Below are 27,652 nucleotides of genomic sequence, written 5' to 3'. Positions count from 1 at the left end.
TGTAAATGGTAAACCATCACCCAGCCTGGAGGAAATCAAATATGCGGCTTGCTGGGTGGGAGCGATACCTGGGTCGCCCCTGTCTGTCCCACTATATCCTGTGATCCAGCAAACACAGGGTAAACCGAGACCCGGGGAGGTTATGTGATGAGGGAGCAGAGGAAAGTAGAATAAGGGAGGTGTCCCTGGAGGCACTGGAGTTTGTGGATGGGTCACGAAGTATATAGATGGATCAGTGTGAATGGGATGGACCTACAATTGGTCTGAGCAGAAAGAGTAGAGAGAAGTATGTCAGTGGAACTGGGAACCCTGACATAGGCTTTTACTGAGGTGCGGGGAGAACACTAATAGCGGTTATGTATTTGGAATTGTGCATGACTATATGACTGTTTGAGAGAGAAAGGGATTTGTCATGACATGAGGCACCCGAATCAAACATGGTCAAATTTATTAGAGGCCAGTGAGCTCCCATCAGTAAAGGGTTAAAAAGAGACAAGCAGGCTGACTCTGTATGGTACAGAGAGAGAGAGAGAGAGAGAGAGGGGGTGTAACTGTGTAATTGAGACCCTCATGTGATGTAATAGGTATAGCCAATCAAAGTGAATTGCTTTAAGTTTAATAAATTATGTAGGGATCAGACAGAGATTTGAATTCTGCCAAGTGGGAAAGTGGCATTACATTGCATCTTAAAGTTGTAAGGAGAGTTAACCATTTAGGCACACAGTAGATTTGATTTTGTACTTGCCTGTGTTGGTTACAAAGGCAGAGCTGCAGAAATAATTAAACATGTAGATTGCACATTAGAATGCTTTCAGTATTTCTTCGTGCATCTGTGCTCCAAGTGATGTTTTGTTTTATTGTACCAGAATCGTAAGAATGTGCAAGGGTCTTGATTTAGTGAGGATATTTAAAGGTGATAAAAATAAATCTTATTTTGGATTTTCTGAATCCGGCTTTGTTAAATAAACTGCTGTACTTTGACTCACAATTAGTCTCAGAGGTATCTTTACCTACAAGAATTGGTGCGGCCACAACCGGAGCTCCGGAACAGATTACCAAATTTAAGGGAGTGAATCAAAGTGCAGTAGGGGCTCACCTGTGATGAAAAAGTGTGAGTGTGTGTGAGAGGTCTGAGCTGAGCATGTACAGACAAGGAGGCATCTGTCTTTACACCCAGCCTTAGACCAGTTGTTAAGAGGGGTAGCCCCCTACGCAAAGTTCAGGAGTTTGAAGTGAGTGTAAAGGCTAGAGAAGGATGCCTGGGATGTGATGTTCAGACGTGAGTAAGAAAGAATCTGACAGATCGCGGGAGTAGAAGGGAAAGCCGGCTTAATAGTGTGAGCTTAAGGGTGTAAGCTCACGAGTGTAAGTGGTGGTACGGAGGGCACTAATCACCCCTAACAGGTATCACCAGACTCTGAGAAGAGCGACCTAGGGGTGGGATCCATTTCACCCACTAGATCAACAATGGAAATGATTGGAAAAAGGACAGAACTAAGATAATTGGAATTCTCTTAGTTTGAATTAATTAAACAGGTTTAAACTGGATTAATTGAACACATCTCAGTCTTGGGTAAAAAAAAAATTGGGCTGACGACAAGGAGAAAATTAAAACAACAGAATCACAGATTAGAGAGTTAGAAAAGAGAAACCAAACAAAGAAAATAGCAGTATTGTTAATACATCAGTTAGCTGGACTAATTGAACAAGTAGACACTTCCACTAAGAAGTGGAGTGGGGATAAAAAGATTAAGGAATTAGAATTCAGAGTAAGGGAACTGGAGAAACAAAACTAAGTGTTAGAAGACTACTGCGGGGGGACATTACCTCCCTCCCCTGGCAGTATGACCATGAAACTTACAGCACCTGGGGGCGACTTTAATACTGAGGAGAAGGTCTGTAACCTTGCTCCGGTAACGAGGGGAGGAACAGTGAATAATCCATTGACCAATTTAAATATTTCACACCAGGGAAAGACATCAGATCCTAATGTCACTGAGAAAACTCCAGCCCTGGAGTTCAAATGCCAAATTTTGGTATTATCATTGTCCCACAAAGTATTTATAGTATTAGATATAGCTAACGAGTTCTCGTCCATCCCCTTGAACTCGAACTCACAGGATAAGTTTTTCTTTATAGTAGACGATAAGCACGGATGTTATATTTGGGACATTTTAATATCCCAAGGGATCAAGGAGAGGCCTGTGGACAAGCTAGCCAATGAAATAGCAAAAAAAAAGCAGCCCTAAACCCACAACCAATTAGGATGCAGGCCCTTATTTCCCTAATGCCCCGGGGAGCAAATCCAATCTTTACAGAAAAGGAAAAAGAGGAGCTGACTGAGATGGGAGCTAGGGAAACTGAGGAAGGAAAATGGGTACTGCCAGATGGAAGAGAAATGATAAATAAACAAGTAATGGGGGAAATCATGGCCCACTTACATCAGGGAAGTACTCGAACAAATAGTGCCTAGATATGGTTTGGTAGAGAATGTAGATTCTGATCAGGGAAGACATTTTACATCAAAAGTGCTACAAGGGATAATGAAAGGATTAGGAATATCATGGGACTTCCACATCCCCTGGCATCCCCTGTCCTCGGGCAAGGTCGAGTGGATGAACCAGACCCTTAAAAAAAAAACAGCTCACGAAACTCACTACTGAAACTGGGCTGCCCTGGACTAAGTGCCTTCCCCTAGCTCTCCTACAAATACGAACGCAACCGCGGCGCGATTTAGGTGACTCCTCATATGAAATGTTGTTCGGTCTCCCCTTTAATGGACCGAGGGGGGAGTTACCCCTCTTCGAGTCTAGAGACGTATTTATACGAAAATATGTTGAGGCCTTGGAATCTGTCCTGTCTCGTTTACGTCAACAGGGACTCCTGGCACAGACGCCGCCTCTAGAATTCGCGGTTCACACTATCAAGGCGGGACAGTGGGTCCTAATTAAGAACTGGAAACTACGAACATTGGAGCCGATCTGGGATGGCCCCTTCTTGGTACTACTGATTACAGAGACTGCTATACGGACGGCTGAGAGAGGCTGGACGCATTACACCAGAGTTAAGGGACCGGTACCGGCTCCAGCGGAGGAGATGTCAACTCTTAGCGATCACGTTACAGAGGCGGAGAATATTACAGAGGACTAAGTGGACAATATTCTGAAATGAACTCTGATCACAATACTGAAATGCTACTAATATTGCTAATAATGTGGATAAAGTTTCTGGGGAGGGGCTTGGGAGCTATGGCGCGGGAAAATCAGGAAGCGGTTGATAGGTGGTATGCGGAAGAGGCGGCCCGCGCAGGCAAAATATATTCGCTCACCATAAACAAAGCACCCCAGGTGCAGGTAATAGAGATTGATCTCTGCCGGATGGTGCCATGCGAGACCGTAGGGGAACGTGACCAGACTGCAGTAAACCTTGAAAGGCAGAAGGGATACCAGGGAAAGAGGATGGAATTGTTTTTCCTGGGAAAAGGGCTAGGTGAGGATATATCACTCGGGGTTAGGGAACGTGTCTCGTTAATTCCACGGGCCATCCTCCCTAGGAATTGCGGGCTGAACCAGTGTAATCCGTTATACCTCACCGTGAGGCAGACGGAATGGATGGTGGGAAATAGGTATGGGAACCTGGACAATGAAGTACTAGGGGTAAGAGTTAGGGGGGTAGATTGTGCTACGTACGGATCACAGTCCAGAAGGCGGTAGCTGGCAGTTCCCCGGTTCTATGGAAGGAGACATCCGTCTCGGAAAGTTCCAAAGGGGTCAGGGTGGTAAAGATAAAAGATCTCAAGGAGACTATTGAAATAGAAACGGGGTTCGGAGAAACGAATGCCTGGATTGAATGGGTCAGGTATACGGTCAAAAGCCTCGAAAAAGGCAACTGTTACGCCTGCACGGGCAGTAGGCCGACTCCACAGGTAGTTCCCTTCCCGTTGGAATGGGATAAGGAGCCACAACAGATGGAATGCCTGGTGAGATTATATCAACACCGGATGGCCTGGGATGATCCCACCTGCCAATCCCTGGGCCTGACGTTTCCCCCTGTAAGATCCAACAGGGAATCGCAGCCCCCAGTGTTCTCTGGGGTATTAGGGACACATCACACTTGTGTTTCCCGGACTGGGAACAGACTGGACAGGCAGGTGGGCACCTTTGACAGATGCGGTACGATCAAAAAGGTCAGTGACGACACGGGGGAAGGGAATTATTCCCAAATCCAGGTCCCCTGAGCTGACCTCTGGTGGTACTGTGGAGGAAGGACTTTGCGACCAACGTTACCCCGGAGATGGACAGGGACCTGCGCGATAGTCCAATTAGTTGTCCCATTCACCCTGGCATTCGAACACCAGGAACCCCGTAGGGATCGGCGAACAGAGAGGAGCTTACCCACCTCTTTTGACGACCGGGTCTATTTAGACAATATAGGAGTCCCCAGGGGGGTTCCCGATGAATATAAAGCTAGGAACCAGATAGCGGCGGGGTTTGAGTCTCTGTTCTGGTGGGTGACCATCAATAAAAATGTGGATTGGATCAACTACATCTACTATAACCAGCAGCGATTTATTAATTACACCCGCGATGCAGTGAAGGGAATCGCGGCGCAGCTTGATGCCACCAGCAGAATGGCATGGGAAAACAGGCTAGCCTTAGACATGATCCTGGCAGAGAAAGGCGGGGTCTGTGTCATGATAGGGACACAGTGTTGTACCTTCATCCCGAACAACACTGCCCCTGATGGGTCAATCACTAGGGCTTTAGAAGGACTAACGACTCTGGCTGAGGAGATGGCTGAAAATTCAGGAGTGGATACTGACCTTGCTGGGTGGTGGGAGACATGGTTCGGGAAATGGAAAGGAGTCGTAGTATCCGTCCTCATCTCCTTTATAGTGGTAGCAGGGGTGTTGACCGCCTTAGGGTGCTGTGTTATCCCTTGCATACGGGGTCTGACACAGAGGCTCATTGAAACGGCTCTGACTAAACGCGATATCCTGGATGGACGGGTAGAAGGCATACACTTAGAAACAGAGGAGGGACAGGGCCTCCTAGACACCAAAGGTGAAGATGGCACCTGGGACGAACGAGCCCGCATAATGCTTGAGGGATGGAAACAGGAGGTGGAAGTCAAAAATTGCAGCGCGTAAGGAAAAGCAGGGGGGATTGTAAGGGGAAGCTGATGCAATTTTTGAGAAAGCGGGCTGACAGAGCGGGAAATCGAGAAGTGAAATATGCTGTATAAACGCTTTGCAGGGGCAGGTGCTTAAAAACAAGTATGAAATCAGTTGCTCGCAGTCAAAGTAGTCATGGGTTGGGTATGATAAAGAAGCGGTTACTGCAAACCATAAAAAGGAGGAATAGGCGCCAAAGATAGAACAAGGGAAGAGAGATGTAGGAGGGTGAAGCTAGCTGAGCAGTTCACGATAAGGAAGCGCGGCGCGGGAGCCAATTAACAAGGGAAGGGAGATGTATGATAAACTGCATAGGCATATAAGGCAGAATCATGTATTGTGTGTGTGTGTGTACCTACGGGACTGCACCCTTTCTTGCAAGATTGAATAAACTGACGTAGAATGACTCCGCCGTGTCTTTGATTTCAAGAGCAGGGGGGGAAAGGGAAGTGGGATCGGTGTCCCCAGAGGTGTCTCTTTGGATGGGCTCGACGGTTGAAACCTAACGGTGACAACTAAGCTGATCGAGTTCCCCCCCAAGGATTGAGTCAGTTGCTCAGGTGTAATCCATACAAACTGACTGGCCTCAGAGAGGGAACCGCCCACATCTCGCACACTCCCAACCCAAAAGGAAACCCCAAAAAACTCAGCTCACTTGACCTCTCCCTGCCTTGTCCTCTGTTCCCAGCAGGTTTGGCCTGATGGGGAAGAGGCCAGCACTCAAGCTTAACGTTACAATCAGAGTTCGGAGTCCGACAGGGGACCAGGCAGATTGGGGGATGGAGTAAGGAGTCCCTCACTCCATTTTAACTGCATTCTCCCCAACATCACTACCTCCCAAAGCTCGCACCATTTCCAACAGATGATCCCAGAATGAAAATATAGGCCTTGGCCCGCCATGACCCAGATTTAAATTCACTGACCTTCACGATGTTACTCAGCATGCTGCCAAATGCGGTTTTCTGTGAGATAGAGTAGGCAGGTGCTGCTTTCAGGTGTGGGATTTTTGGCCCATTCACTGCCACATCTTTGTATCGCGCAGGCCCTAGAGTGCAGAAAAGGAAAGAGAATTGAACTGAGCCACTCATGTGGCCACAACGTGGCCAGGTCAGGCAGTCTGGATTTCAGACAATAACCTCCAGGTGCCTAACCAGAGGGCCGAGCCTCGGGGTTCCTCTCAGGGATAGAATCTCCCAGTGAAACAAGCCACTCATCCATTGCACCCAGTGCTGGCTTTCTGAAAGAGTTCCTCACAACCCTCTAAATCTTCCTTGTTCAAGTGTTCCTTTCTGGAAATTATTAGTGCAACGGTTTCCAATCTGTTTAAGGCAGTGCGGTCAAGATTTAATAACTTGCTAAATAAAAAAAATTTTCCTCAATTCATCCCAATTTTTTCCCAGTTATATTAAATCAGCATTCTTTAGTTATGGATCTTTGTTTTTCCAGAAGACTACATGATTTGGGACTTTTCAAAAATAAAATAGATCTCTTATCTTCTCTCCTCATGAACAACCACCTTACAAACTTACTAAATTTCACCACAGATTTTCAGGAGGGAACATTCCCACCTTCCTTACTATTAAGCAGCGTTATATATGACAGTGATCAAAGTTGGTAAAAATGGAGCAGAGCGGGACACCATTGTAAAAGGGGGTTCTTGGCATGGTGAGATTCCCTCTTTAAACTCAGGTTTGCATTTGAGAGTGGAGCTCAGAACACGCACACACTTGTGAAAGTGTTTGATTTTCACAGAGCAGCTTAGGCAGTTTCATGGCTGCTGAATGGGATGCAGCAGCTGGTCAATGTTGAAGTCGGGGGGCGGTGGGGTTGTGCAGGGTGGGGGAAATGACAGCAAGAGGACAATCATAGGGTGGAATATGGGGAGGGGAGAGCGATAGGCTGGGTAGGGGAGATGTAAAGTTTCCACCTGAGGTCTGGAGGACTTACCTTCACCTCAGTCAAAACTGCTTTCAGGCACCTTTTGGTCCCAGATTCACATCTTGCATGAATTAGATTTATCCAAAACGGCAGTCAGGCTGAAAGGGCACGAGAGCGGGTGACGGATGGCAGGTGGGCAGCAGGGCGTGAGGTCGGAGGGCGGGCAGCAGGGCGTGAGGTCGGAGGGCGGGCAGCAGGGCGCGAGGTCGGAGGGCGGGCAGCAGGGCGCGAGGTCGGAGGGCGGGCAGCAGGACGCGAGGTCGGAGGGCGGGCAGCAGGACGCGAGGTCGGAGGGCGGGCAGCAGGACGCGAGGGTAGGTGGCAGGGCGCGTGGCAGGGTGGAGGGTGGGCGGCAGGGGCATGAGGGTGGCAGCGGCAGGGGTGGGTCGGGCAGAAGTGGGGCGCGGGGGACAGGGGAGGGGAGTGGGGGTGCGGGGGCGTGGGGGCAGGCGTCAGGTCCTGAGGGCTCAGAGCGGAGAGCAGGTGACAGGGCGCAGGGGTGGAGGGTAGACAGCACGGCAAGGGGGCAGCAGGAGCGCAGGTCCAGTGGCAGATGGCGTTGCGGTGGCGGCAGGGTACAGGGCAGGTGGAGGGGGGCAGGCAGCAGGGCGGAGGACTGAGGGAGCAAGGGTGAGTGACAGGGACTGAGGGAGTGACGGTGAGTGACAGGAACCACTAAATCCGGAATTTTGAACGTGACAAAGACAAGGATGAATTATTAATCATTTATGTTCAGAGATGACTCAGGATTCAGCCAATCCCAAAGACACTGTTCACCTTTTAAATTTAATACTTTTTAATCTTCATTTGGCTGGACTTTGAGGGATTGTCAAAAACTATTTCAGCAACATTGGTGTGAATATTCTGAATGGCAGCCGATGGTCCCCTGTTGTGTGAAGTGGAGGTTCAGAATCCCCAGTGACTCCCACAGCCAATTGGTTGCAGGTGGGACATCCAACGCCCTCTTGGAAGGAAGTCCTGCCTTATGGAATAGCCAAAGTAGACTGCTGGCAGTTCTCCATTCCCTGCAGATTTCGTACTCCAGGGGACAAAATAGGAACTACATCAACACAACATAGACAGAAAATGTTGGAAAATCTCAGCAGGTCTGACAGCATCTGTGGAGAGAGAATAGAGCCAATGTTTCGGGTCTGGATGACCCTTTGTCAGAGCTGGAAATGCACCAATCTGCCTGAGCCTAAGTGCCAGAGCTGGATGATGTTCCAGTATAGGGAAGATCAAGGGAGGTGACCAGGATCTTAGAAAAGAGGCCTGGGGTGGGTGGGGATGGAGGGAGGCCCAAAGGTCAGTGGATCTTAAAGGAAAGGTGCCCCCATTCAAAAGGGCACTTCTGATGGAGGTGCCCCCCACAGCTTTACCCTCCCACCCCACCCCCAATTCCAATCCCCCCCCAATTCCTGACCAGGATTTAACTTTGATTCTTTCCAGCCTTTCCCATGGAAATTTAATATTCCCGCCAGCCCACAAATTAAGGCTGGGTGGAAACTGCCCGTAAGTGGCCATTAATTTGCCTCTTAAGGACCTCAAATACAGCAAGAACAGGCTTCCCATCTGCGGTCTTGCCCAACCCAACGTAAAATCGCTGTGTGGTCAGATGGGCAGGAACCCAGGGGAAATCCCATCCCTTCAATTTCACCACTTAGCAACCCACCGGATGGGGGAGGGTAAAATTCAGGCCATTGGCTCTGAGGTTGAATACAGTCACGTTTTGGGAAACAAGCTTTATTACTGGTAGCAGCCAGCCCAAGAGCAGAAATCTAACCGGCCGATAATTAAAGAACAGAGCAGCAGTTACTGTACCTGGACCCTCATTCATTTTAAACCCGACTGTTCTCGGTGCGATGGAATAGGCTGGTACATTGTGATGAACTAATCGATCTGCCTGGTGGATCTTGTAATTTGCTGTTTGGAGATAAAAGAGAAAAGTGAAAGGTCCTTAAAATTAGTTCTGTTATTCATATGTAATTTAAACAACTTGCATTTACATAGTGCCTTTAACATAGTAAAGTATCCATCTGCTTCACACAGGAGTGTTTCTCTGCGACTCTCTTCTTTTTGAACACCATTTAAACATTGACATGAAACCAGACTTGTGAACCTCCTCCTACTAATGACAAGGCAAGAGAAGAGAGATGTTCATAGATCAGGCAATCCCTGGGGCAGAATTTGAGCTGGAGGGTGGGGAGCATAAAATCGAACGGATTGGATTCCCCCGAGATCCCACCTGCCCCGGCCCAGAGACAATTTCACAGTTGGGTGGGCAGACCTTGGCAGGAATCCCACCCTTTCACCCACTAAGGCCTTAAGTGGTCACTTAATAGCCAGGAATTGTATTGTGGCAACTAGGGGATTTTCACAGTAACTTCATTGCAGTGTCAATGTAAACCTACTCGTGACACTAATAAATAAACTTCAAAAAAACTTGAAGGTAAGGGCTGTTTCACATCCAGCCTCAACTGATAGGCTGGCAGGACCAGCTGTGAGTAGGTGGGGAACAGAGAATTACAGGTGGGAAAGGACTGGGAGAGTGAGGAATGCCACAATCTGAAGGCCCTTTCAGATTTGGGGCACCCCTCCCTCCGATACCAGCCCCCCACTCACCACCTAGCCTCTCCCCTGACGCTGCAGTCGCCACCCACCCACCCCTGGAAACCCCAGGACTTATCTTGAGGACAGCCCTGGGATTCAGTCCCAGGCAGAGATGCAGTACCTCTTCTGGTCACTGCAGTGCTATGCCTTGATAAGTCAGAGAACAGTTAGCCAACCAGATTGGCCAACAGGCCTCATGGGCAGGACATTCTTGCAAGTGAGTTTTAAATGGCAAGAGGTTTTTAAGAGTTGGCGATTGCCCTAATGTTGAAAGTATTCTGACAAAATCCTTGAGCTGCTCACCACATCCTGTCAGTGAACACCAGGATCACTGTAGACTTGAACCTCTTCAACTCTGGCCCCTTACAGAGATTAGCTGTGGTTCTTGGTCACAATAGGCTTCACACTAGTGCATCTCGCAGCTTTCTAATGTTCTATTTGTGAAGGGGATCGTGCAGACAGTTTCAGACAGATGTGAGCTGCAGGGGCAGTATGTTTTGCTTCCATTACCGAATTTCCCCCAGGTGCAGGGCAGCATCAGTTGCCCCCATGTGGTCATAAAGACACCAAGTGAATGGCCAATTGGATTCATCAACAGGAAAGGCTTCCACTCCCTCAATAAGACCACAATAAGAACTTCCTGCTGTGCACACTCACCTTCCGGTCAACCCACCGTGACCTCGCCATCCTCCAGCAATGTAGGGTATCAAAAGTCTTCATTCCAACCCCTGCCCCCCACCTCACAAATTCTATGGATGGACTCTTGGCCATTGCCAAGAACCAGCACGCAGTCTGTGGGCCCTCGCAAGAACAGAATATCCCTCCACCAACTTTCAATGAGCTACTTGACAATTTTAATTGGATTCATTAGCAGGGTTAAACGGGTTCTTGGCATTGGCCTCCCCATCACCCTTATAAGCTCTGCTGGTAGTGGGAACGGCCATAGGAATCCAGCATACAGGCTGGCACTGCTATTTCATCACTTGCCCACCTCCAATCTCACCCCTGGCAGAACATAAGAATCCAGCCTGGGATTTTCACATAGGGAACTAGCAGATCTTCTGTCACGTTGCTCAGTTAGACCACATTAGGGCATTAAAGTGGAAACATGCCAACCGTTAGAAGATTGAAAGTATTTATAAAGAAGCTCTCAAGAAATCCAGAAAAAAGACAATAAAAGTAATTAAATAGTGATGAGAGTCATTCTCTGTCTATAATTGAAAGGAAGCATGCATTGCTGTCTGTCAGTCAAAGGCACGGCTTTTTGTTGTGTAAGGGTTTAGTTTCAAGAGCCACAGATAGCTAAGATATGCGGTCAATTATTTAAATTATAGTTTGAAGATAGTTTATTAAATTCATTAAGAAACTATCACTTTGTTATGAAGCATTAGTTGAATAGACAGCAAAAGATACGGCCCGTGATAATTGAGAGCTGTTCACTGTTCCTAGAATACAAACAGATCATTGGCTCAGGTCATGTTGATCTTAGTAATTTGTGGCAGTAGCATTCTGCTTTCTATTGCCTGAGGAATTCTTCCACTGGTCTTAATCCATCTCTCCTGGTCCATCTTCCATCTGAAGAAGGCAGCTGCCAAATGAGGACTGCCACCTATTGTAGAGGGATCTGGCACCTAACAGGTCTGAGTTCAGTACCAGCTATACAGTGATGTAAGAAGATGAATAACCTTCAAGGTCAGTCTAGAGGTGGGTAGAAACCTGGGGTTCTGTCCATGCCTTTCCCCACTATTGTAAATCCATATATTGTTCAGTAATGTTAAGAAAATTTTATTTGTAAATTCAGCAAGACTGCTTCATGGGGTACATGCAGTGAACATCACAGGTTGCCTGCTGGCAACCTGGGTCAAAAATCCACATTCTTTCTAAAAGACAGAAGGAGTTACCAAAGGAGCATCAGCAACAATTCTGCACTGAAGCAACTGTACTCAAAAACCAAGAAGCTGAGAAAACTCACCTGAAAAGCTCCAGAGACGCAAAAGCCTGGCAGCAGAAAAGAGGCAGAAATTAAGCTCAAGTAAAAGGCCCAGTGAATCCCTGTGGAAGGTCATCTTCAACAAGGCAGAACCAGCAGCCTGCAGAGTGAAATAAAATTTTTGCAAAGTTCCAGGCAAGCCAGTCCAGTGAACCATTTTTTAATAATCCAGTTAGGCAGAAACTGCATTGTTAATTTTGTTGCTAGCCTGAACACTGATGCCATGCTCTTCCCAAGTGGCACTGAGAGTCTACATTGTAACAATAAAAAAAGTGATTGAACATGTGTGAAAAGTGATAAAACAACAAACCAGGTGCCTTGTGATTCTTCAGCCTCCCTGCCAGCAAACACTCTGTCCTCCTAACCGATCTCTGAATCGCAGCACACCATTGCAACTAAAACAACCCTCAGCAACATCCCAGCCAACAGCCAGTTTGATTGTTCTTCTTCCCCTGTAGATCACTACCGCCATTTTGAATTTCATGCCAGAACTGCAAAGCACACAAAATCCCATCTTTATCGATATCTTTAAACACCTTTCACTTTTAAGGGTACATCCACAGAATAAAATATCTTAAAGATGGTACACAATTCGTCACTGCAACCTCCAATGTGTCTTACCTATACCCTGAACAATCTTAGAATTGGAGTTATTTGGGGAAAGGCTCCTGAAGTATAGGTACTGCCACAAGGTTAAATAAAAAGTCAGATGCAGGACAAGTTATCAGGTAGCTTTATTCCATTGGGCCAATTGCAGACAATATCATCCAACAAGCTATAGATAAATTATCTGCTGAACTTGATGACATTTAAAACCTTTTGATCTTTACTTCAACCTGAGATCTAACACGATACTGGAATGTGTCAAATTTAACAGGAGAATTACCAATGATTTTTACTACATAGCAGAAGGATGCGAATACTATGATCTGAAATCCAATCTCACCCAAGATAGAATTATAGTTGTTGCAGGGGATAATTCACTCTGACTATCTCCAAGCCAAAGAGGACCTTACTCTCCACAAGACTGCCTTGTTAATTAGGCTATCTAAGCAGCAAGACCAACATAGAACCATTCTAAGAGGAGGAGGTACTTTAGGGAGCAGATACCACACCTCAGTCCATCACATCAGGCCACACAAGCACAGGGACCATGCCTCTCTCCCAACCTCTCGGCCAAATGACCATGCCAGCACCGCAGCGTGCAATGCAGTCATAGGAAGACCAATTTTCTGCAAGTGTGAGCAATGCCACAGACAGGAACCCTTCAGTGAGCTTAGGCTTCAGCACCACACAGACAACCTAAGACTCATCCATGAAGTTGAGGCCACCAGCCCCAAAAACACACAGCCTCTTCCTGGGTAACATCACTATGTGGCTCTTCTATCTTGAAAAAAAGACATCTCAATGACTGGCCAGCTAACCAACTATACGTTAGATGCTGGTGCCTGAGTAACAGTCCTATCAGATGAGGAGTCATGACTCCAAGGCCATTTAGTCCAAGCGATGGATGCCCCACTCCAGGCACAAGGAGTGTCCAACTTCTGGCCATTGAGGTGAGATGAAAAACAGATTATGTAATTGATAAACGTTGTGCTAAAGCAGTCCATTCCACTCCTCCTTAGATACTCCTGTATAGCTCTTCTTCAACCAGAAGATGTGAAGACTATCATGGTTTCCACCCAGCCTGAAAGGCGTCCCTCCAAAGGCCCAACAACACACCAATCAAAGGTTGATGTTATTTGTAACCTTTTTCTTAGTCCCAGAGCAGGTTTGTCCTTCATTTCAGGTTCCCAAACCTGGCCAGGCCAGCCCACTGTGCTGGATGTTACCAAAGCATCCCCAGTAGAAGTAACATCAGAGCCAAAATAACCACCAGTGAAGCCCCTGTCTCCACCGGTGACCACTGTACAGACGGTAGAGGCGCCAACCAATGCACAGCCCTAACACGTACCAAGCAGCTTACCGAAACCACAGCTTACATAGAAAATAGAAGCAGGAGTAGATAATTCAACACTTCAGTCCTTTGAGCCTCCTCCGCCATTCATTTTGATCATGGCTGTTCATCAAATTCAACATCCTGATCCAGCTTTCAACTGGAACCAGGTATCAGTCTCACACAAACACACCTACACAAAGGTGAGCTACCTCCCTACTTTTCTTCCATCCACTGGACTGCTCTCTCTTGACCACAGACAGCTTCAATGCCAGAAAAGGCAGAAGAAGAAGGAACAACACTGATAACCTGATAAATACTGCTTTCTTCATCACAGAAAGAAACGGTCATCCCCATGACAATAAATCACCCTTACATTAACCCGACTGATCAGGCACAGTGCAGCATCTGTCAGTGGATGAAGTGCATGAAGCTATATCTACGTCCTGATACAACCTCCAAACCGCTGCCAATATCAAGAACCATGAGAACCAACCATTGTCCAAACTAGACCGCAAATAAGACATGGCGAGACCTCCAGAACACCCAAGTCTCCACTTTCAGTGACTTGAAGGGAAGTGATGGTGGAGGAAGAGCATTGTTAATGCTCGTGTTAATGTTGTAATCTTAGTCATGAAGAAGTTCAGAGTGAGTAAAGTTTATAGTTGTAACATATTTAAGTATACAAGACTATATAGTCAAAACAAACTGTAAGTAAACTACTGTTAGTCTACATCGGGGATTAATAACTTGGGGAGAGGTGGAGTAGAAGGATCTAGTACATAAAGGGTTAATATGGGAGTGAATTCAGTATCGTCCAAAAGACGAAATAAGAATGCAATTGATCAGGAACTAAGGTCAGTCTGGAGAAGGGTAGTATTAGGTAAGGACTTTGTATGGATTCCTCCTCTGCTGTAAATACGAACATGGTTCAGTAATGTTAATAAAGACTTAATAGTTTCATGATGTCCAGGGAGTACACATCACTGATAGTGACAACAGAACAGCTCATTAGCTGACGAGGACTGATCCTTGTCTCATTAACATACTTTATTTCTACGGGCTGACAGTTTACCCTACGTCAGTCACTTGTTTTGAACATTTCTAACCAATAAATATGAAACACGTACTCAGGATGTCGGGATAGTCACCTCCCTCCTGTCCATCACTTAGCACAAGGTCATTTTTTAGTTTACCCTCATGCTGAGGGTTATTGCTAGTCCTTGCCAGGCAATCACATAGATACAATGGTACGCTAAGTACCATCCCACCAATTTAAGAATGTCAACATGGAAGCTAGAATGAATGGTCACTGGCATTTGCAGGGACAGTTTATGTGTTTATGCAGAATGAGAAAAGAAATAATTTCTCTATTGACATGGCTTTATGCTGTGCTTATTAACTACATAACTGTTCCAAACAATTTCAAAAATAACCATTTCACCTTAGTCCCTATTTCTTACATCAGTCAATGTTAAGGAGACTATATTTACATAGAATTCCTACTGTGCAGAAGGAGGCCATTCGACCTATCAAGTTTGCACCAACTCTCTGACAGGATGCCTCCCCCTCCCCCCCCCCCCCCCCCCCCGCCTCCCTTATTCCTGTAACCATGTGCATTTATCACATTAATCCCCCTAACCTACACATCCTGGCACAGTACGGGGTAATTGAGCATAGCTAATCTACCTACCCTGCAGACAGTCACTCAAAGCTGGAGTTGAACCCAGGTCACTGATGCTTTGAGTCAGCAGTGCTGACCACTATGCCACCATGTCGGCCAATGATGGGATGAGGGGTGATCTAACTGAGGTCATTAAATTGATCCAGTGATTTGACAGGCAGTCAATTCCCGGCTTGGGTCAACGTCTGTGCACAGCCTGCATGTTCTCCCCATGTCTGTGTGGGTTTCCTCTGGGTGCTCCGATTTCCTCCCACAGTCTGAAAGACGTGTTGGTTAGGTGCATTGGCCATGCTAAATTCTCTCTCAGTGTATCCAACCATGTGCTGGAGTATGACAACTCACAGTACATTTCACAGGAACTTCATTGCAGTGTTAATGTAAGCCTTCTTGTAACATTAATAAATAAACTTATACTTAAATTAGAAGCAGGAAGCAGCCATTTGGGCCTTCTAGCCTGCTCCACCATTCAACATGATCATGGCTGATCATCGAATTCAATATCTTGTTCTCCCTTCTTCCCCCATATCCCTTGATCCCTTTCACCCCATAGCTAACTTCTGTTTGAAATCAAACAACGTTTTGCCCTCAACGGCTTTCTATGGTAGTGAATTCAGCACATTCACCACTCTCCAGGTGAAGAAATTCCTCTACACCTCAATTCTATCCTCAAACTATGAGCCCCTAGTTCTGGACTCCCCACAATGGGAACACTCAAAGAGGTTATTCCCCTCTGACAGGGGAATCATACAGTTAGAGGCTAGATTATTTTAGGACGAAAATAGGAAGAACGCAAATGGTAGTTGTTATGTTGACCACAAAGGGCAATGTGGATCATCAATAGATCTCCCCGTGGGTTTAGGAGAGTACGAACTTCCTTATTGAGCAAGTGGAGACTCGTCTAATGGGAAGTGAGCAGCAGAGGGTTAAAACCCACTGCTTCAACTTAGGCTGATATTCTGTAGGTCCCCAGGTATTGAGTTGCATGCTATAAGCCACCAGTGTGGCAGTTTCCTGTATTATTATTAAACAATTTTTGGTGATGGAGGACTGGCCTAGCTGGAATTATTATCGTTATGGAAATCAGACTTCTTGTTCTTATGGATTGGAGCTAGCCTGAAAATGATAGGGTATGGGTTAAGTCAAGCAAATTAAATTTAGGTATAGATCAGCTATGATCTAATAGGGTGGTAGGACAGTGTTGATGGGCTGAATGGTCTACTTCTGTTTCAATGAGAAAATATAGGGCATCAAGTTAACATGACAAAAACAAGCATCAATATTGTGAGATAGGGCTGCCACAGCCAAGAACATGAAATTCCACTTCCATCATTAGTCACTATGTTAACATTTACACAGTAATTACACCCTCACATGAGACAGCAAGTATCCATTCAAACCCCACCCCAGGGCTTGAGAACAGGCTACAACTCCAGGGAATATGAAGCAAAAGCCAACCACGATCTAACTGAAAAGCAGATGCTTAAGGGGTAAATGGTTTCCTCTTGCTCTTTCATTTTGAGTTGTCCCTTGTAGATATCATAATTCAGCTCACACAGGCATCTATGAAGAGCAGCAATGTTCCTATCTGCTTCACGATGCTCTTAAGACTATTTGCAGTGATCCCTCCCCTATTCTCCTCTTCTCCCCTCCCTGTTGTCCCCCACCACCAAACTCTCCCTTAATCCGCCACAACAAATAATCAGATTTTTCAACCACTGAGTAACAGGAAATCATATGATCTTATAATGGTAATGAAAAGGACAGGCACACCCACATTTACAAGAAATGATTTAACATTTGAAGAAGTGATTTAATCAGTTTGGAAACTGAAACACAATCACAGAGGATGGATGTTGCAATCAAAGAAATTCAGAGCTATTCTCAATAGGTCAGCTAAGATGGGATAAAATCCTTTGACTGTAACTGTGATACTAGAGTCCACATGGCACTTAAATTCTCTCAAGATCAGTATCGCCCACGTGGACAAATAAATATCACAGCAAACATTTGTCCACCTACTCTGATGTTTTTAACTAGCCAATCTATGTTAAATATTTTAAAACAATTGCACACTATCTCAATCACTTCAATACCTAAATCAACTTCATTTTTTAAATCTAACTATTTGGATAAATATAACAGAATTTGGGTTTTGTGGCAAGAAAACTCACCTAACAAAGATATTCCTTTTTCCCTTAGTTTCTAATTTATATAAACTAATCTCAAAGATAACATACAGATCAACAACATAGTCATTTGAACACAGAAGTCATGGCTGGGAGAGAAGGATTGGCCAGTCAAAAACAGGATCATATTCATATGCAAAAACTTTATGCAGCACCAAATGCCAGGAGATTTATTCCCTCAACTCAAATTTAAATGAATTATTTCTCTAGTTACTTATGTAGGGGAATCCATATGTCAGTCCTAATCTTTAAACACTTGCATTTATTCAGCATCTAGGAACATGGTAAAATGTACCAAGATGTTTTATAGAAACATTATCAAACATTTGACACCAGCAGCCACATAACTTCATATTGGGGCATGTAGAGCAGCAGGGTGGCTGAAAGCTTAGTCAAAGAACCAGGATTTAAAAAGGCACCTTAAGAGAGGTGGGGAAGTTTTTTTGGGTGATGGTGGGGTGGTGGGGAGATTGGAGACAAAATCCAGAGCTTAGAACTTCAGCAACTGAAGGTGAATGGTTTAATAATCACACAAGTTTAAAAATCACACAAGCTGCACCTCAGCCACACAGGGAAAGCTATGTGCATACAACAGGTTTTGATTAAAGCAGACCCAGATAACAGTCAAGGACCACTTAATTGAATGAGGTGCAGTTGCAGCTCGTGTTTGCCCATTAGAACTAGGAACATGGAAAGGGAGCATATGCTAATCTCTCTAGGCTACGCATCTCAGGAGACTAAGGGACAATTTTACTATGGCCAGTCAACCTAACCCACACATCTTTGGATTGGACTGTGGGAGGAAACCGGAGCACCTGGAGGAAACTCACGCAGACACAAGGAGAATGTGCAAACTCCTCACAGTCAGTGACTCAATCCAGGAATCGAACCCAGGTCCCTGGAGCTGTGAAGCAGCAGTGCCAACCACTGTGCTACCGTGCCACCGGAGGTTGATATCCCATTGGTCAGAGATATGGCCATCATTTCCAGATAATATAACATGCATAAATTTTAATTGGACACTATATCCTCACGTACGCATGATGTAACCTTAATCAATAACTACGATTGGAAAGCGATAACTCCAAAAAAGTGATTGGTATGTGCTAATTACTTGTAATCAAATTTGAAACCATAGTTGCTTATCTGAATTCTGCACTCTGGCTAGTGGCGACTTTCCAGGCTCCGAGCTACATAGTTTGATTAAAACAGCTGTTTAAGAGAACACCGTGATTTGGTCTGGTTACTTGTGGGGTAAAGTTGTGATCAATTTAAAGGCCACCATCAAAGCCCGCAAAAAAGGCACGGTGAAGCAATTAAAATTAGGATGCACAAGAGGTCAGAACTTGAACGAGTGCTGTGGGGCTGGACAGTATGGCGGCAGCAAGACCATGGTGGAATAAATAAGAACGGGAATTATAAAACCAAGGCTTTGTCAGTTGTGAAGGGCTGTATATCTATGAGCACAAGAGTGACAAAGAACAAGACTTGGCATTAGTCATGATTAGAACTGCACAATTTCAAAATAATTCTGCTCAGTTTATCCATGAAATGGAACAAAGACACAAATGGAACAAATCTTACATCAGTTTCCCTCCCCCGCTGCCTTGATTCTGTTCTAAAGCCAGACCTTGAACTTCAGCTCAGTCCCCACTCGATTATTACCAAGTTGAATTAGAAATATAACTGAGTTCCCTGCAACATTTTTATTTGGAACTTATCCGAACTTTCTGCTTTTAAATTATACTCACTTTATTCCTGGTACAAAGACATTGGTTGGGGTGAGACTAAGAATAAACTAAAATATATATTAATTTATGACAACACCTTAAAGATTCAGGAACAAGCTTCAGCTGTTGAACCTTTCTTCCCTATGAAGGTATCATTTGGAGACATCTTTGACAACGCTTACCACCCGATATATCACTTCGTAGTTTACAATACGGTTGTACTTTTCAAATCAAGCTTTTGCAGATTTAACCAAATTAAATGATTTTTGCCAGCATTCTGCATTAATGAACACCCACTCACTCCATTCTTTTCTACTTTTAGTGGAATCAATTCATATGTTAGATCAATGAAATCGAGATCAAGATTACAGTGTTTGCAGACTTTACTTAAGTTACCAAAACCCCTGTTGTCACTAGTCTTCAAACTATTCACAAAGAGAACCTGTCTCCACAGATGCGTGTATTGGATGCCTTATGACATCTATTTATATGTCCCTATTGAAACTTTACTCAAATCAAGTCTCTTGGCCATGGTATAGGGAGATTTCCTTAGATAACCTCAGTCATCAATGTGTGAAAAAGGCTTTGTGAGATTTACATCACAACCTTGCTTCATGATAACTTCCTTTCCCACAGACAGAGCTAAATACTAGGGAATATTGTTTGGCCCTAGTAACAGTACAGCATCCATTTGCTAGAATAGCCCATCCACACTTGTGGTTTAATTTCACTCTTACCACTACCTCCACAATGTATGATTTCTTTCCTGCAAGAGAATGCACGGATCAGAGTTCCTCTTCTGTTATTAATTGCAAAAATGTAATCCAAGTGGTAGTGATCCGGGCACAGCAGTCTGCTCTGTTGTCATTGCTGTATTTTTAAGGACATTTATCTTTGGAAAATGGCTCCAATTCAGTTGGGCTGGTCTCCAGGTGTTCTGTCTGTGGTCTGAACTTTGGCATTGGATGACAATGTGCTCTGAGGGTGTCTTCTGTTGTGGTAACATTCTCCAATATATTATGCCTTCCAGATCTTGAAATTCCTATACCCCTTCTGTTATTTGGATGCCTATTAAACTTACTAAGCTTAACACCATTCTTATCCAGCCACAGGGCGTAGGACTCGCTTCACCAATTATTCAGTTGAGGAAACTATTAAAAGGACATAACTGTTGCAGGTGAAATTGATTAATATTTGGCAAGCTTCAGATTGGGCTTTAGGCTATATACACAGTCATGATTGTAGAAGCAATGCTGAGTAAGCTTCTGCTGCTAACTCTACCATGGAATGGCTTGTTGATAATCTCAGGAATATTTGAACATTCTTTTGATATATTCTTGTATTCTTTTTCCAGTGCTCACTGTAATTGGGTGGCTATCCTCCTTGTTTTGAAGTGATTTTTCTTAACTATAGTGTAGTGCCATTGCCTTTGCAGGGTTTCTTATATTTCTGTCCTTTGCTATAGATTTCTTCAGCTCTGCAAATGGCTTGAGTTTAGTACTGAACTGCCTTGCTGTTCACCTCATTAAAAACTGCGTACCTTACCTTTCTTCCTTGCACGTCACATGACTCCTCCACCCCATCGCGTGACATTGTCTTCTATTATTGATTTTCATTGACATGTCAATGTAGTCACCTCATTAAACATTGGCACTTACTCTTGGCACACCTCGCGGTTTCACTCAACAAGAATTGACAAGTTATTGCTGTGGACTTTGTTTACTTTACAATGAGACTAAAAATGAATATGTGAGCAATTTGGATCATCTGTGCTGTGACGCGTTTTGGATATTGTAACTCTGCCAGGGAATGTTCCAAAACTGCAAAAAACAATTTCAAAATTACAAGAGTTACAAATTGTTCTTGTTGAGCTCACAAGTTGATGATAAGACAATAAGCAGCCTTAGCTGTGGGCCTACCCAACATGGATTTAATCAGGTTGGTGATGGGAAGGCAGTGGGTTCCCCACCCACTAGTCTAACCACCTGATTTAATGCTGTTCCTGCCACCAAACTTGCCATGGGGAAAGGCATTAAATTTCAGCCAAAACAGTAGTTCTTCTTCCATGCTATCTTTCCAAAGTCTTGACATCTCTCCGAAGGTATGATGCCCAGAATGGATTATACACCAGCTGAGACAGAATCAGCGATTTAGAAGTCTTTTTTTAACTGTGCTCTGTGTTCAAGATCAACTAAAAAGTGGCAAACCAATGTTGGTATCAATGTTTTGAAGGTTAACATAAAAGACTGCCTGGAAATTACTAGGTGAAACTTAAAAATGATAGATTGAAAGTGAGAGAGGAATGTGAATAGGATAGCGATAAAAGGGAAGATGCTCGAGGGATTCAGTGGAATCTACCTGCTGTCACTGAAATCCTGTCTCAATGAGAGACATGATGTGGAGATGCCAGCGTTGGACTGGGGCAAACACAGTAAGAAGTCTCACGACACCAGGTTAAAGTCCAACAAGTTTATTTGATAGTAAACCCACTAGCTTTCAGGGTTTGCCCCTTCATCAGGTGAGTGGAGAGTTCTGCTCACAAACAGAGCATATAAAGGCACACACAGTTTACAGAATACTGATTAGAATGCGAGTATTTACAGCAAATCAATTCTTAAAGGTGCTGACAATGTGAGTGGAGATAGCATTAAGCATAGGTTAAAAAGATGTGTACTACCTCCAGACAGGACAGTTAGTGAGATGTTGCAAGCCCAGGCAAGTCATGGGGATTACAGATAGCGTGACATGAACCCAAGATCCTGGTTGAGGCCATCATCATGTGTGGGGAACTTGGCTATCAATTTCTGCTCAGCGATTCTGCGCTGTCGTATGTTGTGAAGGCCACCTTGGAGAATGTTTACCCAAAGATCAGAGGCCAAATGCCTGTGACCACTGAAGTGCTTGCCAACAGGAAGGGAACAGTCTTACCTGGTGATTGTCGAGCAGTGTTCATTCATCCATTGTTGTAGCGTCTGCATGGCCTCCCCAATGTACCATGCCTTGGAACATCCTTCCCTGCAGCGTATTAGGTAGACAATGTTGGCCAAGTTGCAAGAGTATGTGCCGTGTACCTTGTGGATGATGTTCTCACGTGAGATGATGGCATCCATGTCGATGATCCGGCATGTCTTGCAGAGTTTGCTGTGGCAGGGTTGTGTGGTGTTGTGGTCACTGTTCTCCTGAAGGCTGGGTAGTTTGCTGTAGACAATGGTCTGTTTGAGGTTGTGCAGTTGTTTGAAGGCAAAAAGTGGGGGTGTGGGCATGGCCTTGGTGAGATATCTGTCTTCATCAATGACATGTTGAAGAGTCCGAAGAAGATGTCATAACTTCTCCGCTTCGGGGAAGTACTGGATGACGAAGGCTACTCTGTCCACCGTGTCCCATGTTTGTCTTCTGAGGAGGTCAGTGCGTTTTTTTGCTGTGGCGCATCAGAACTGTCGATAGGTGAGTCGAACGCCATATCCTGTTCTTATGAGGGCATCTTTCAGGGTCTGGAGGAGTCTGTTGCAATCCTCCTCATCTGAACAGATTGTATAGGGTCTGGATCTGCTCAGATAAGGAGGATTGCAACAGACACCTCCAGATGCTGAAAGATGCCCTCATAAGAACAGGACATGGCGCTTGACTCATCGATTGACAGTTCCAACGCGCCACAGCAAAAAACCACACTGACCTCCTCAGAAGACAAACGGTGGACAGAATACCGTTCATCGTCCAGTACTTCAGAGACAAACAGGAACAATGGCACAGTGGTTAGCACTGCTGCCTCACAGCATCAGGGACCCAGTTTCATTTCTGGCCTCAAGTGACTGGCTGTGTGGCGTTTGCATATTCTCCCAGTGTCTGCGTGATTTCCTCCCACAGTCCAATGCTGTGAGGGTTAGGTTAATTAGCCATGCTAAATTGCCCCTTACTGCCAGGGTCTTTAGCAGGGTAAGTAGATGGAGTTATGTGGATAGGGCCTGGATGGGATTGTCCTCAGTGCAGGCTTGATGGGCCGAAAGGTCTCCTTCTGCACTGTAGGGATTCTATGAATCTCAGCAGAAATGCCGGGCAATGAATTTGCACAAACTCTAGTCTAGTTATTTTAAGTCTTCAACCGGGTTTAACACCTGAACAATACGGGAGCGAAATTTCCCAATCTCGTTCACCCTGCCTGCAGTGCTGACGAGAGTGGAGAAATTTGGCAGTCAGCGAAAACTGCAGTCATAGCCGGGAATCCCTGCCACGGGAGAGGCCGCAGATTTCTGGTAACTGTTATTGCAAACACAGAGAAAATGTTTACCAGGGTCTTGGAACATGTTAGAGGACAGTGCATGAATAATAAGAGTTTAAAGTGTCAGTGCTAACGTATCAGTGGTAGGATGCCAGGGACCTCGGAGACGGGGGAGGGGAGGGTTAGCATGATTGCCTGGCTTGGGGTGGGTGACCCGTTATTTTTGTGCTAGGGGATGATGGACGATCCTCTGTCCTGAGGAGGTGATGGTGCTCCCCTCTCCAGCGGCGGGCGGGCGGAGTCACCATTTCCCTGGTGTTTCCCTCTGAATGTGGAAATTGAGATGCCTCTTGAAAATGGAGCTCCGATCTGGGTGAAAGTGGACTGGCCAATTTGCAATTTTTTAAAATCCTGTATGCATATTTTTACAAGCTAAAGGTGGGTAAATCCCACCTGGGATATGCTGCCTTCGGGAAATACTCCGGGTTTCCCAGCGCTGTGTCTTTTTTCGGGGGGGCGGGGGAATCGCAGCTGTGATATTTCTTTTCTTGTGAAATTAATAAATTTGTTACAAATTAAGGAAGGAAGGAAGGAAGCATGACACAGGAACTGTGGTATAACAGACAGAAAACGAACACTTCCTAAAATAAAATATTAGATGATATACGGGTGGAGTTGCTCACGGTGCAGGTCCGGAGTGAGGCAGAGTGTAAATTGACAACATTGATGGACAAATGAAGGCAAGTGCTAGGGATAAATGATCAGTAAATGGGATGTGGAGTAAGGTAAAAGTTTTAAAGTTTATTGGTTAGTCACAGGTAAGGCTTACATTACATTGCACTGAAGTTACTGTGAAATTCCCCGAGTCGCCACAGTCCAGTGCCTGTTCGGGTAAACGCACCTAACCAGCACATCTTTCAGACTGCAGGGAGAAACCGAAGGAAACCCACACAGACACAGGGAGAGTGTGCAGACTCTGCACAGACAGTGAGCCAAGTTGGGAATTGAACCCAGGTGCCTGGCGCTGTGAGGCAGCAGTGCTAACCACTGTGCCAACGTGCCGTCCTTGGATTGGGTTGTGGAGAGCATGAATTGCTGTAGGTTGTTGAGTGGTTTTATTTTTATTCATTCAGGGGATTTGGGTGTTACTGGCTAGGCCAGCATTTATTGCCCATCCCTCAACTGAATGGCATACTAAGTCATTCATTGAATTGGCTAGCAAAGTGGCATAGTGTTTAGCACTGCTGTCTCACAGGGCCAGGGACCTGGGTTCAATTCTGGCCTTGGGTGACTGTGTGGCATTTGCACATTGCCCCCATGTCTGCATGGGTTTCCTCTGGGTGCTCCAGTTTCCTCCCAGTGTTAATATGTGCAGATTAGGTTGACTGGCCATGCTAAATTGCCTCTTTGTGTCACGAGAACTAGCAGGGTAAATACATGGGGATAGGGTCAGGGTGGACTTAGTGGGCTGAATGATCTCCAGCTGCACTCTAGATATACTATTATTTTATGCTATGAACTGAATTGAAGGGCTTGAGTAGACTAAGCCTGTGATCCCTAGAGAGCAGAAGAATGAGAAGTGATCTCAATGAAACATAAAATTCTGTGAGCAGCGCAGCATGGTGGTACAGTGGTTAGTATTTCTGCCTCACAGCATCAAAGACCCAGGTAGAATTCCAGCCTTGGGTCACGGTCTATGTGGCATTTGCAAGTTCCCCCTGTGTCTCTGTTGATTTCCTCCAAGTGCCCCAGTTTCCTTCCATTGTCCAAAGATGTGAAGGTTAGGTGGATAGATAATGCTAAATTGTCCTTGAGTGCCCCAAGATATGTAGATTAGGGGGATTAGCCATAATAGGGCTTAGGTAAGATAAGAAGGTGAAGACCTGATGTGCCAAATGGCCTCCTTCTGCATTGTAGGGATTCTAAGATTTCAGAGTCAAACACATTGCTGTGAATCTGGAGTCACAGGTAAGAACAGCAGGTTTCCTTTCCTAAAGGACATTAGTGAATCATGCAGATTTTTACAACAATCGACAATGGTTTCATGGTCATCATAGACTTTTATTGAATTCAAATTTCACTATCTGCTGGGGCGGGGTTCAAATCTGAGTCCTCAGAGCATTACCCCAAGTCTCTAGATTGACAGTACCACTTTCACCGCCAGAGGCTGATGCATTTTTCAGGATTGTTTCAGAGTGCTGCTAAGTTCCTCAGGTATTACGGAAGCCAATGGTTCAATAAGGCTCAAGCTGAGAAGAGGGGAATGAATGGTTCCAGCTGTAGATTCATAGAATCCCTACAGTGCAGAAAAAGGCCAATTGGCCCATCAAGCCTGCACCACCAACAATCACACACCCAGATCCTATCCCCATAACCCTACGTATTTACCCTGCTACTTTCCCTGACACTCTAAGGGACATAAGAACATAAGAACATAAGAAATAGGAGCAGGAGTAGGCCATCTAGCCCTTCGAGCCTGCCCCGCCATTCAATAAGATCATGGCTGATCTGTCGTGGCTCAGTTCCACTTTCCCGCCCTCTCCCCATAACCCTTAATCCCCTCTCTTATCAAAAACCCATCAACCCGCTTTTTAAAAATATTTAGCGAGGCAGCCTCCACCACTTCAACGGGCAGAGAATTCCAGAGATTCACCACCCTTTGAGTGAAGAAGTTCCTCCTCAACTCCGTTCTAAACCGCCTCCCCTTTATCTTGAGGCTGTGCCCCCTAGTCCTACTGTCTTTTTTGAGCGGGAAGAGTCTCTCCACCTCTATCCTATCCATCCCATTCATCATCTTATACGTCTCAATGAGATCTCCCCTCATTCTTCTAAACTCTAACGAGTACAAGCCTAGTTTATTCAGCCTCTCCTCATAGCTCAACCCCCTCAACTCCGGTATCAGCCTAGTAAACCTCCTCTGCACTCCCTCCAGGGCCAAAATATCCTTGCGCAGGTGCGGCGCCCAAAACTGCACACAGTACTCCAGCTGCGGCCTCACCAATGCCCTATACAGCTGCAGCAAGACCTCCCTACTTTTATATTCAATCCCCCTCGCTATGAAGGCCAGCATCCCATTCGCCTTCCTGACCACCTGCTGCACCTGCAAGCTGGGTTTTTGCGACTCATGCACAAGGACCCCGAGGTCCCTCTGCACCGTCGCCTGCTGCAGTTTTTCGCCACGTAAGTAATAGTCCTTCCTACCATTCTTCCTACCAAAGTGGACCACCTCACACTTGCCAACATTAAATTCCATTTGCCATTTCCTGGCCCATTCGCCCAGCCTATCTAGATCCTTCTGCAGACTCTCCACACCCTCCGCACAATTTGCCTTTCCCCCAATCTTGGTGTCATCAGCAAATTTCGACACCCTGCACTCGGTTCCCTCCTCCAGATCATCTATATAAATGGTAAATAGCTGAGGCCCCAGCACCGACCCCTGGGGCACCCCACTAGTCACCAACCGCCAATCCGAATAGCACCCATTGACCCCCACTCTCTGCCTCCTATTTGACAACCAATCCTCTATCCACGCTAACACCCTACCCCCAACTCCATGTCCCCTGACCTTCTGCAATAACCTCTTGTGAGGTACCTTGTCAAACGCCTTCTGAAAATCCAGAAAGACCACATCCACCGGCTCTCCTCTATCCACTGCCCTAGACACATCCTCATAGAACTCCAGTAAATTTGTCAGACACGACTTCCCTTTAATGAAACCGTGTTGCGTCTGCCCTATCAAGCAATTCCCTTCAAGATGCCTCGCAATTTCCTCCTTAATGACGGATTCCAACATTTTACCTACCACAGACGTTAAACTAACCGGCCTATAATTCCCCGCCTTTTGCCTGGCACCCTTCTTAAACAACGGCGTAACATTAGCCGTTTTCCAATCTTCCGGCACTTCCCCGGAATCCAGCGACGTCTGGAAAATAACCACCAAGGCATCCACTATAACCTCCGCCATTTCTTTCAGAACCCTCGGATGCATTCCATCCGGTCCTGGGGACTTGTCCACAATCAGCCCCTCCAGTCTGTCGAGCACCACCTCTCTAGTAACAGTAATGTCATTAAGACCCTCCAGTCCTACCACCTTTCCATCGCTAACACCCGGCAAATTATTCACGTCCTCCTCCGTGAAGACAGAAACAAAAAAGTTATTCAAGACCTTCGCCATATCCCCATCCCCTAC

General features: G+C 45.6%; 1 protein-coding gene across 1 annotated transcript in view; it reads right to left on the bottom strand.

Annotated features, from left to right (window-relative positions):
* The window catches only part of cimap1b (ciliary microtubule associated protein 1B), a 51,328-nt gene that overhangs the window by 13,491 nt on the left and 10,185 nt on the right, over positions 1-27,652 (bottom strand). The window contains exons 4-5 of the mRNA XM_080207550.1: positions 8,933-9,034; positions 6,097-6,218 (exon numbers count right to left, since the gene is read on the bottom strand). Coding sequence (XP_080063676.1) covers positions 6,097-6,218; positions 8,933-9,034 — 224 coding nt within the window. The remainder of the gene's footprint in view (positions 1-6,096; positions 6,219-8,932; positions 9,035-27,652) is intronic.

Source organism: Carcharhinus amblyrhynchos, chromosome 19, assembly GCF_965287045.1.
Source record: "Carcharhinus amblyrhynchos chromosome 19, sCarAmb.v2.hapA, whole genome shotgun sequence".
NCBI classification, from domain to species: domain Eukaryota; kingdom Metazoa; phylum Chordata; class Chondrichthyes; order Carcharhiniformes; family Carcharhinidae; genus Carcharhinus; species Carcharhinus amblyrhynchos.
Note: the sequence above shows the minus strand (reverse complement) of the source record. Positions and strands in the feature narration are given on the sequence as shown.